The following is a 12,320-nucleotide window of genomic DNA, read 5'->3' as shown; positions in this document are numbered from 1 at the left end:
TTCCAACCAGAAGCGTTGTGGACTTGCAGAGGCAGACAAATGCCTCATCGACTCCAGATGCGACGTTTCCTCAACTACCAGCTCGGTCCTTTTGGTTCGAGGCTAGCCTGGGGTACTTCCATAAATGTACCGGTACACGTGAATGAATGTACAAGGCTGGTCATGCGCGTATAGTCATTTATATTGTAGATTATGTCTACAAAATACTGTATAGTTCCGGGTGCGATCACCAGCAACAGGCTAAACCAAAAACAACTTGATAGACAACGATGATCCAACGGATAGTATTGGACCGTGTTTGCAGATCTCCGTTCTCGACAGCTTGGCGAAAGCCATATGGAGTACCTACATTGTTCGCATGTACATCGATGGAATCACGAGACCTCTCAGCGTGCCCGAGACAAAACAAGAATCGAGACTTTGCGGGAGGTGGAGCGACGACGGATATGGACAGACCTCAAATCTTCTTTCGCTGTGTACCTTGGAGGATGAAACAAAGGCAAAATCAAGGCTAATGTGGTTATGACTCAGGAGCGAATAGCCGCATACCCGCTCAAGCAAACAGAATTGGCTCCTAAACTCCAGCCGGTTGGCATGAGCTAACCTGAATTGTATAATGTACGTTGCGGCTGATGGAACTTAGGCATTTCATGTGTGTGGATGCATCTAACTTGGTAGGTTGAATCAAATCTAACGGCCTGGCCTTTGCTCAATTAACCTATCCGTGAGAATACAATTTCTACCCTTTGAATACAAAAATACGAATTTAAGGTACTGACTGTATTTCCACAAATATTCAATTGGTCACCCCCTTCGAACAAAAAATCATTTAATAATTCATTACAACAAGTCGGGATAGCTCAGTCCGAAAAGTCGGAAACGAGTACAACTAAAACATTTTACTCCATCTTATAATGGGGCAGGTTTGATCGAATCTCCAATATGTTTGAAAGTAGAATAATTTCACTGCTTTGGGCATGTATAGCGAGTCCGACGCTGAGGGTCACCCTACTTTAACTAGCAACCAACCAGTGCGCGAAATTAGCGAAGCTCCAAAAGCTAAGAGTAAATAGGGTGGATTTCTAGATAGGACCGCTAGCTTTGTCAGCTGGATTACTTCTTCCACCAATTAGCATGATCCAGATCAGATCTGAGGTGAGATTGCGCACTTTCTACTCCGTATGTTCAACACCTTTGAAGCAATCACCTTTATATAACTACATCATGCCACACCCTTAGCCTTATCTCTTTTACCACTACGAAGTACGAGTAATAAGTCAAGCGAGACCCACCACCGCAAGCTCAAGCGAAAGATTCACCGATCATTCCGGGGGCGGACACGGAGCCGGACGCAAGGCTCGCAGAACAGGCGAGACCCGAGAGGGTCACCCCTTTTTTTTTTTTTTCTTCCTTATCACAATATTTTAGTTACCACCACGGTCCGAATTGGATTCTCCAACAGTCCCAGAGCCTCTTCTCCAAAGATTAAGAGGGGCTGGTGGGGAACAGACAAAGAAAAAGGCCGCATATACGCCAGGTCCAGGTGCATCTCCATTTTATCGAAGAGGGTCTTCTTTTCCTCCAATTTCTTGGTTAAAATGTCAAACGAAGTACTCCGTATGCAGTTGACCAATGAGTAAAAAGCTCTCTGAGCGCCCGTGTCGATCGATCAAGGCGTAAATATACACTAGGTTCGGTAAGGGTCGGGAAGATGCCGGGATCACGTTGATCGATATGGAGAATTTAACACAATTATAATATATTAATTTATTATCTGTTTATTCGCTGTTCTAACCACAAAACCCGACAAAACCCGACCATCGGTCTTTGTCACATCCAAATCGCAAAGCCCGCAGAACCCGCCTGCTTTCTTTAAGCTTCAAATGTCGATCAGGTATTCCATACGGAGTAGTCTAAAATCATAAACAAAATGAAAGGTGACTGAGGGCCTCCTACCGGCGATTAAAAACCCAATTCTAAAAAAAGAACCAACATTAAATCAAACTCCCTCACTGGCTACTTCGTATGATTTCTTCATTATTCACATTTCGTCTCATCGGTATAGTTATGGTTCAAAATATTCAGTAATCTTCAGGGAGATTTATGTTTACAACAATCTGTACTCCGTACAATGCCCTTGGTATACACTTTACTCCGCGCCGCGCGAGTTCATTTTTTGTGTGGTCCTAAGTATTTTGATTTTTATTGAAGCCCAAGATGGACGAGATAAATGGCTTCAAAATCGGGTATGGCTTTTGTCAGCTACAATCTTTTGAGCTGATTAAGAGTAAAAGAAACATATATAAGTGTACACACCAACGGGTTGCATCATAGCAAGGCTTCAATCTGGGTATACCATTTTGACCGTTTGACCCTCGACAGAAATAACGCCAAATACCATTCAGCCTTCTTGTGTATTATCGCCCAATCTTTACATGTCAGAATATGCTCCGATAAAAAGGCGACGGATTACCAAGGCAGACTTATGGTTTCCCTCGTGCACGGTGCATGGCCTCCTACCGAGGTTTCAAAAAAGGTATTCTAAAAAAAGAACCAACATTGCATCAAGCTTTCCCACTGGCTACTTCGTATTCTTTCTTCACATTCCGGCTTCTTATTGGCATGGCTATGGTGTAAGGTTTTGAAATAACATTTAACTATTTCTATGTATGAAACTTTGAATACAGTCCAAGGTACAAACTCTATGAGCTTGCAGTAGAGCTCGGTGCCAAATATATACTTTACATGTCATTTATTTGATATGTAACGAACAGTTTACCACAAAGCCCACAAAATCCCGTTCAGCAGCACCTTGCTTGTACTTGATTGTAGACCCACAATCCCAAAAATCAGTTCTAGAACCTAGGCACGAGTAGATTGAATCGCATCAGGCCCTTCTCCATGACCAACTATACACTAACACAAAAACAGAAGGAGAAGGATATAACGGACCCATGTAATGGCATGGAATTTAATGATAAACAGCCTAGCATCCACTTTTTGCTTTATTTTCTATGAAATTTCTATACTCCAGAAGAGGCATAGATCGCGATCATGCACAACGGGAAGGAGGATGGGGAAATATGTCGATCAGTTCAATCACCTGTCCGTGTTGCCCTAAATTCCCTACGCCTCAGTCCAGTCCCTGATATAAACAGGGTTGAGTACTACTATTTTGCATCATGGTGTCTAAACTTGGAACATGGGGCTGTGGAAGATCCCGCATGTTTCGGTTCCCAATATCAAACTATGTTTCAAAACCTTGTTAGAATGCCTTGCAGTCCTGGCGCTCATTTTGCAATCCTAGATCATCATAATCTGCACATGGACGGTGGATCGTGCGAGGCTGATTTTCCCATGCCCCTCCCCCCACAAACAAGCCGTCTAGTGTCCGTGATTTGTCTCTCCCAAACGGTCGATGTGACGGGCATCAGCCCGGGAGGATTCAGCCTCGAATTATAATAATATTCATCATTTGAACAGCCCCTGCATAGTGCGCATGCCCCTTTATTCGCGATTTGTACTTCCCCCCCTCATTTAACGGATTTACTTGCAGAACGAAGAATTTTTTTTTCCAGAAAACGGACAGAAAAGGGATGGTGCCCATGGCGTGTTTCAGGAACTGTAGATTGAAGATCCCCCGTCTAGGTATACTAATTAAATTTTACTTTCCCACGATCTAGGATCTGACTCCTGATGCCACGAGGTAAGTACCTTTGTATGCAGCAAAATGCTTACATATGTACCCAGGAGGGGGGTAGGCACGTGGAATAAATGATCCAAGGTTGAATCATACACCAAAACCAATATACCGTTTAGCCATCCCCAGGCGAACTCCAGTGACGTCTTCATCGGAGCCGGAACCGGGGGGGGGAGGGTTGTTCATTCACCCTTTAAGTGAAGGATCAGCGGAATGAAACAAGCTACATACCTCAAGCGTGAAAGCCAACGCCAAGAACACCGAATAGTCGGCCAGATCCACTAGGCTGACTCGCTTTGCTTTTTTCCGACCTTTTTGCCTTTTTATTTATTTCCAAATCTGGTTTAGCGTGTTCGGACTAGCTCGGTTTAATCGAGCAAACTTTGAGGGTTTGGATCCACCAGACCAGATCCGCTGCGATATACCAGGATATCTCTCGTATATGCAAGTGTTTGTTTTCTAAGGGTTTGTACAAAGATTGGTAGGTGTCAAAAATATACAAAAATGCTTGTCAAGGCTTCGAATTTGAGACTGTAATCCTAGTTAAAACCCCGCTGTCAGTTAGTATCCAATAGCATGCGCCCTGTAGCGAGCCTCTAAAGTACTGTATTTGGAATAGCGCGTGATCCTGCGAGTTTCCTAAACCAACGCACAATCCACCGGCCTTTTCACAGTGGGGAAACCCCGTTGCGTTCCGTGGGAGCTTGGACTCACGATATGAAAACTGTTAGTACTCCACGAGTATCGGAGGTAGGGTTCGGCTTCTTGGTCCACCTGCAATTGGAGGATAATACCGCTGTAATAAATTCACATAACATGCAATGTTGACAATAACTATTGTCTTACGCACAACATTTGGTCACTCCAAGGTTAACACAAAAGGATGATTTACCGGGATGGTGGCAGCGAAAGAGTACCTACGTTGTATTAAATCAAGCCAACGGGTTATCCCGCCATTTTCTTTTTGCCTGTTTAACGTGTTGGGGTGCGCCTCAGCCGCAGTCCTGGTTAATGCAATGCCCCCCTGGGGTGTAATTTTAGTACACCTGGGCAGCTTATGCTCTGATCATCCCGAGCGATCATCCTCCACGCCCGTGCTGTCTATTTCCCTTGATTCAATCTCAGTTAGCCTTATGCTGGATATTTGTTTTTAATTTAATTTATTATTAGCCTCACATTATTTTGTTTTATTATATTTGTTAAAATATTTACCTAGAGTTTTTATAATATTTTATAGAATTATTTATTTTTCCAAATTAATTCTCATTTACTCAAAAGTCTATTAATCCGTAGATCTGTAGGAACAGCCTACAGTATCGCTCCCTCTATATCAGTCCACCCTCCGCTCTTCTTCATTCCTTCTTCCTGCAGATTCAAGATCATCCTTCACAGCTTCTTCACATATACAAGCCCTATATATCATTTGAAATCCCCCTCCTCCTTCCCATCCTTTTTCTTTTGTACAGGATGACCCGGGGACACCCAGAGCGCATCAATCCAAACCACATCATCTCTGTATTAAACTCGCCTTCCGTTTCTTCCATTTCTCCGTCGCCAGAACTTCAACAGCTTCCTTCTAATATCAAAATGGTGGGCCGGAAGAACATGCGCACCAAGCCTCAGGCGGATGCCACTATGCTACCAGTCACTTATACTCCAACCACTCATCGTGTTAGCAAGGCCAAGAAAGGCAAGCGAGTACATGCTTGCCAACATGAAGGGTGTGACAAGGTCAGCGCAATTCAATGCATAACCCCCGGGATCACGAAAACTGACCTCCATTGTAGGTTTTTACCAGAGCGGAGCACAAGAGACGCCATGAATTGAACCACAACCCCGAGGCTTCCTACCGATGCATGCAGCAAGGATGCAAGAAGGCTTTCCACCGCGCGGATTTACTTGCGCGCCACGTGGAGAGACAGTGAGTACCACTATTCCATCTCAGATGGCGCATACTGACTATGACGCAGCGAACTCGAGGCGCAAACCGATCAGTCCTCGTGGGCATCTCCCCCAGCATCCTTGCAACCCGAATCCTCCATCCCGCGCTGTATGTCAATGGATAATGGAATGCCATTGACCGTAACCTCCCAAACCAACACTATGTCTATTGGGTCCCTGGTGGCACCCGGGATTCACCCAGACCTGGCCAACGATTGTTCTTTGATGTGGAGCGGCGTCGACCTGCCTTTGCAGCCCCGTCCAACATTCCAGACTCAGCTCCACGAGAACGCAGACGACAGCCCATTTTACTCTTCCCCCGCAGAGACTTGTCCCTCGCCTCTCTCGGACACAACATTTTCTCTTCCTCCCCACTCTAGCTCCTCCATGTCTTCCACATCCGTTTCTGTGATCGACCAATATCCCAAGAACATCCTCAAGGGCGACGTCTCTGCATCTCCTCTCCAACTTCACACTTCTCTCCTCCGGTGGGACACAGATGCCGGCATGCCTCAGTCGCACCTGGTTCCTATGTCCATTGGGGAGAATTTAATACAGCCAGTAAGCTTTGCGATAAACCAGCCAATGGAAAACCTTCTAACATTTTCCCAGCCTGTTCAGTGCCATTACCCTTCTCCATCATGGTCAGGTTCAGACTGCCTTCCATACGACGATCAGGTCCAGTCCCTGCACCAATTCCAGCCTGTGAGCTGGGGCATGTGAAAAGCCAGGGATCAGTCTATGCTGCGCATCGACTGCCAGATATCATGACTTCACGACCACAATTAACTACGGACATTTCGCCGTAAACCAGCCCCGGGCTCAACCCGTCAACTTGGACTCACCAACTGGTGTGGGTCTGAGAGACGGGAAGAACGGCAAAATAATTATTGCCTCAAATGTCCCCCGAGACCGGTGTCTAAGAACATCCGTCGTCTCGTCTTCCAAATGATGGTTGAATTGATTCAACTCTGATTTGCAGGATGGCATTCCGGTCCCACCGCGCCCCGAGACGCGATCGCCTGGACTCCTGTATCCACCGGTCGCCTCGGGTAGTCCGCCACATCTTCCAAATACAAATACAAGGGGAAAAAAGGGGGGACCAGCGTTCTTCCGAGATCGCTTGTGAGATTGTATTCTAGACTTGAACTGGAAGCGATTGTATCCATTTTTTTTTTCCTTTGTTTGATGTGTCTCTTTGTGTGCCTTTTAACGACACGATCATGATTGTTTTTCCTTTTGTATTTTTATACCCCAAGATCAAATTCAACTTTATGAACAATATACCGTTTCCTAGCAATTCAATGTAGGGCACCTTTAGACTCTAGTCAACCATGGCTCGGTTCATCACGCGAAAATCGTCCGGGGTTAGAATTCCAAATAAACCATGGATCCCATTCGATTATGTAAATATCAAAGACAATAGAGTTCAACGTTTACACTACCAAACTCTTTGTTTGTACCGTTTAACCATACTTTGTGTCCTTCGAATTGTTCAAAAATGCTAGTTCGCATCAGAGGCAACAAAGAGTCTCGGCCGGCGATCTTTCAGGCTGCAAACCCTATCCGAACCATTAATCTCGCTCCGTGTTTAGTAAAAAAACGGGAAAAACACAGACCAACTAAACTACCCTTCATTCAATGTACGGACGTGTCATGCTCCCCACTTCCCTACTCTACCCGCTTGGCTTCTCTGTTTGTGGACTTCGTATCTGCATTCGTGCTTTGGAGATTCTCAATTTTATGGATCCTCTATCTGCTATAGACTCGGAGGTATACTGCTGTTTTGGAAGATCCCCATCAGACTAGTAGTTTGAGATTTGAGATATTTGTGCCGGAAGCTTTCTTTCGTTCCGGAAGCTATAACATGTGTACTCCGTACGAAGAACTTGTCAACTAATTCTTTGTTTATAAAAATCGTTATCCATCATCTCGTCGCAAATTTTTTGTGGTGGATCAACTTGGCGTGTCGATCAGGGGTTGACATGGAAGTCACGCGGCTCTTAAAGGCCTGAGGCCCTCGTTCAGACCTGCTTGCTTCGGTGATGATATGCGTTTGGTGAAACTTTTCTCCTGCGTCATGCATACCTTTAATCTCGTTCAGGTTGAGTTAAACGAAGTACTCCATAGGCCTTTCTTTGTATTGACCTGAATCTCCGAGGATTATCCGGGATCCTCCTGGATAGACAGCGCTTTACCATAAGGTACTCACGCACCAAACAACAACAAGACCCATTGATGAAGTAGCTTATAATTATTGTAAAAACCTTGGTGCTGGACAGGAATGGTTTAAGCCGCATTGTTTGCCATAAACGTACCAGGGCAGCATGGTGTGTTGTTTGTGGATTGGCGGGTTATGTATACAGCTTTAGAAGACTCATTTATGTTGTTTCTTTTGTGGTTTCATGGTGAGCTCATGCTGGAGTTTCGAGTGATCGATAGCCTGCTAATAAAGTCTGGCGGCTCTCTCTTATTAAGTCGTAAGGCATCCAGGGAGTCACACTTTGTTTCTCGGCTGGTACCCAAAGCAAGTGCCCCAGTGCATACCCAATGCATTTTTGCACTTATATTCTTAAAGATAAGGTAAGCCACTAGGCGGCTGCAGAGTTCCTTCTCTAAGCTGTGTGTTTTCTCGAAGCCGCTGTATGATAAGCCTGTTGCCTGTCTTGTGGCTTTTCCAAGGTTACAGACACGCGTAGAAACCCGTTCTACCTTGTTCTGTTGACACTGTCCTCCACTTGTGTATTTTCGTTCAGATTTTATAGAATACGAAACGAAGAATCATACTTGTTTTTGATGTCTTGACTGACAATTATTGAGACCACTTGTGGTCCATTTGATATTGGATGATCTACATCCAATGGAAAGCCATCCTTAAACCACAGGGAAAGCCATACCATCGCCGCGCAAATCACTACCAGCACCATAAACTAGTTTGCCCTCGTCATAGTACGAGCGAATGATCTGCCCACGACCAAACGCGGAGCGCTTCCACCCCGTCAACACCTCAACCTTGTGACCAAGACGACGAAGCCCCTCGACAGCATCATTACTAATACCTTCCTCAACCCAGACCGTCCGGTCCGTAGTTTCCTCCGTCGGCGCAGCGAGACAGAAGCGCGGCGAGTCCAACGCTGCCTGCGGGTGATACCCAAAGGCCAGCATGTTGAGCATGACCTGCACATGGCCCTGCGGCTGCATAAAGCCACCCATGACACCGTACACGGAGTGCAATGAGCCATCCGCGATGTTGGTGATCAAAGCAGGGATGATGGTGTGGTAGGGTCGCTTGTGCGGTGCAAGCGCATTGGGGTGGCCTTCTTGCAGCGAGAAATTGGCTCCCCGATTCTGCAGCGTGAAGCCGCAGCCAGCGGGGATAATGGCTGTTCCGAAACCAGCGTAGTTGCTGTTGATGAAGGAGATGCCGTTGCCTTCGCTGTCCGTCACAGCAAAGTACACTGTGTCGCAGTGGTTGTGTGCGGGGCTGCCGTGGTCCATGATATCTGCAGCGCGATCCGGGGTGAAGAGTTTCGCCCGCTCGGCGAGGTACTTGGGGTCGAGGAGGCCCTGTGACGGTACGCTCTCGACGTCTGGGTCTGTCACCCACCAGGCTGCATCGGCGAAGGCAATGCGCAAACTTTCAATGACAGCGTGCAGATACTCGGCGGAGTTGTGTTGAGCCTCGGTGAATTTGGGGATCTTGTCGGACCTTTCGAGCTCTTCCATGATTCCGAGTGCCATCAGAGCCACGATGCCCTGGCCGTTTGGTGGGTGCTCCCAGATCTCGACGCCCTGGTTGACGTCGCCGTCTGTGCCGGGCGTCGCTTTGGACACGATATCCTGGCCAGTGAACTTGAGTGAGATCGGATCGACCTCCTGGGTGCCAACCTCGGCGTGATATGCGAGATCTTCGAGGGCCATGTAACCGCTTTGATCCTGTACCACTTTGACGATCGCCTCGGCAATTCGGCCTTGGTAGAATCCCTTCTTTCCCTCCGCAGCCAGCGCACGGAAGGTCTTGGCCAGGGTTGGATTTTTCATGATCTCACCCGGACACGGAGGCCGCACGCCATCCTTGGCTGTCTGGTCCACCTTGAGCATCTCACGGAAATTAGGGGAAGCATTGCGGATATCCTCTTCAGCTGCGTGCCACTTGTATCTGTCAGTTCGCATCCTTGGCGAGGGGAAAGAATACTCACGCCGTGAGAAGCGAGTTCCGACACAGGGAAACCTTCTTCTCCGAGCTCGATAGCAGGCTGTAGAATCTGCTCCAGTGACAACTTGCCGCTACCAAATTTCTCAACCGTATCCACCCACCCGGCAGCAGCTCCGGGGGTGGTAACCGATAGAGCACTCAGCATGGGCATGTTGCCCGGCGCGCCAGGAGCAAGACCGAGGTCCTTGCGGATTTGCTCCAGACTGGCACTACCAGGGTATCGGCCCGAGCCATTTAGCGCGTGCACTTTCTTCGTCTTCGCATTGTAGAAAAGACAGAACATGTCACCTCCGATACCTGTAGAACAGGGCTCGGTCATGTTAAGTCCGGCAGCTGAAGCACGCGATCAGTAACTGTCATGGCTGTTTTGGTATCGACTCAATGCTTACCCACGGCAACAGCGGCATCCTAACAAAACGCAATTAGTCATGAATACAGCCAAAAGATGTGAGATGCATACCGCTGCATTTCCACCCTGGCTCAAGATCCGTTGACCCGCAGCCGCGGCTAGCGGCTGGGTGCATGTTACGATGCCTTTTGTACTGTGGACGGTGCTACGTCGACTGGGGAATGGGACATAGTCCGCATTTTCCCGGGAGTATATGGCTTTGGCGTTGAGCGGCATATTTAAATATGAATAAGAGCAGAGGTCTTTGTGGGCTTGTCAAGACCTTATAAACCCCCACTCATTCTTCACTCGGGTACTACGTGATAACACGGGTCGGCATACCCCGCCGATTTGATTTGATGGAGAAAAGTTGGAGTCATTAGTTATCTTATCATATTCGGTACTTTGGCCGAAGTAGGAGGGGTAAATCTTGGAGTATGGAGTGATCAAAGAGTTCAAAGATTTCCAAGATTCTAAAGAACATAGTTGATTTGGATGAAAAGATTAGCATATTGACATTTGAAATCCCCCATAGGACACAACTCACCGCCCCGGAGAACGTTCTTCCCGTTCATCATCCCACCTCGGGACTCAAGAGATCCAGTTCCTTAAAAACGGGGAAAGGTGGACTATAAATACCCCTAATGATCTTATCTGATGCTGATTTTAGAAGCCTCTGATGGAGCAGCATGGTGGTATTTGTCGACCTCGACGATGAATTTCCCAATGGATCGGCGCCGGAGAAGCCATTTCAGTTGATGGTTGACCCCAATTCGGCACCGGCCGAATTATCACCACTTAAAGGGTCCGAGGTCTCGAAACTAAACATAAATGGATTCTCGGCGGCTTTGAGTTGTTATCCGTGAGTGCAACCCACGGGGTTGTTGTACCTGCAACGAATTGTGAACTCGACTGACCATACTAGTATAATCAAGGAGATCGCTCGAGCCATCGATCTTACCACTCTTCACGCCCTTTCGATTACATGTCGTCAGTTCCATGCAAATCTGGCACCATATCGCCACCAATTAGTGAGAGAGACTCTCCGGTGCGAAAATGAGTATATCGAGACCCTAGCAGATATGCTAGACGACGGCGCTGTCCTCCCAGACAGTGTCAAATCAGTCATACAACTTCTGAGTCGGGGAACCGGCCAACCGGGCCGCATGACTCGCGGGAAGGTGGGCAAATGCGCACGCGACATGGTGGGCGAATGTCGCCGCTGCTCAAAGGTTGTCTGCAGAGTAAGAGCCGCCTAACCGAACCGTCAAACACAGACCGTTCCTAACGGCTCCACAGAACTGCACCATCAAACCTCCTTCTAAAACCGCCCTCAAAAGCCGTGTTCGTCGACTCTGTCGACCCTGCGGTACTGCGCCCATCTCCTCACATCTCTCCCAGGCATCCGATCCACACCCAGACTCATGGGACGAAGACAGCGTGGCAGCTATAGCCTTCGCGCGGACCCCATGCAACTGCGAAGAAAACGTCTGGCTGTGCACACAATGTGGCCAGACGCTGCGCACTAACGACACGACCTACCGTCGAGTCTGGGCGTGGCGCACGCGATACAGCACGTATCTGGGCGGCGGGCTGGGCACGGGTATTGGTGAAGGCTGCCAAGGTGTCAAGTGTGGGCGGGGCGAGAGCTGTCTCGCTGCGCAGAAGATTGAGCTTGAAGTCGACTGCGAGGCTGATGAGGGTTCGGGTAGTGACACTGGCAGCATGGGGAGTCCTGCAGGCCAGTCGCATCACCACGAGAGTGCTGTTTCCACAGATAGCCATGATGACGAGCAGCCTGGGTATTTCCGACAGGAAGTCATTGGGTTAGGTGGTGTTGTTAAGCATAAGTTTAAGAAGAGGGTCAATATTGGGGCTTGTGTTGTTGAGTATGAGGATGAGAGGGAGACGGGAGATTATCTTGTGCGCGAGGAGCAGGGGCTACATCGGGCTTGGTGTGGGTGGTGTTCGAGGGTGATCCCAGGGAAGAATGATAACCCTTGAGGTTGGCTTTGTATTCGGAGCATTTTACTTGATCATAAAATAGGGCCTCTTCGTCAAGACATCAAGCTATT

The 12,320-nt window shown here is 47.8% G+C and overlaps 3 protein-coding genes across 3 annotated transcripts; 2 read left to right on the top strand and 1 right to left on the bottom strand.

Moving 5' to 3' along the window:
- Positions 1-5,167: 5,167 nt before the first annotated feature.
- Positions 5,168-6,364, top strand: N7529_003808 (Zinc finger C2H2; the record flags this gene model as incomplete). The annotated part of the gene is made up of 3 exons (XM_057239335.1): positions 5,168-5,421; positions 5,499-5,621; positions 5,671-6,364. 3 exons carry the CDS (start codon positions 5,168-5,170, stop codon positions 6,362-6,364), a joined length of 1,071 nt encoding a protein of 356 aa, XP_057098630.1.
- Positions 6,365-8,515: 2,151 nt separating this feature from the next.
- N7529_003807 (gamma-glutamyltransferase family protein) lies at positions 8,516-10,482 on the bottom strand (the record flags this gene model as incomplete). Its single annotated transcript, XM_057239334.1, has 4 exons — positions 8,516-9,793; positions 9,841-10,190; positions 10,247-10,265; positions 10,318-10,482. 4 exons carry the CDS (start codon positions 10,480-10,482, stop codon positions 8,516-8,518), a joined length of 1,812 nt encoding a protein of 603 aa, XP_057098629.1.
- Positions 10,483-10,934: 452 nt separating this feature from the next.
- N7529_003806 (uncharacterized protein) lies at positions 10,935-12,249 on the top strand (the record flags this gene model as incomplete). Its single annotated transcript, XM_057239333.1, has 3 exons — positions 10,935-11,107; positions 11,171-11,489; positions 11,545-12,249. 3 exons carry the CDS (start codon positions 10,935-10,937, stop codon positions 12,247-12,249), a joined length of 1,197 nt encoding a protein of 398 aa, XP_057098628.1.
- Positions 12,250-12,320: the final 71 nt, after the last annotated feature.

The sequence above is a fragment of the Penicillium soppii genome (genome assembly GCF_028829465.1).
Source record: "Penicillium soppii strain IBT 18220 chromosome Unknown utg000004l, whole genome shotgun sequence".
In the NCBI taxonomy this organism is placed as follows: domain Eukaryota; kingdom Fungi; phylum Ascomycota; class Eurotiomycetes; order Eurotiales; family Aspergillaceae; genus Penicillium; species Penicillium soppii.
The sequence above is the reverse complement of the archived record's forward strand: the minus strand, read 5'-3'. Positions and strand labels throughout refer to the sequence as shown.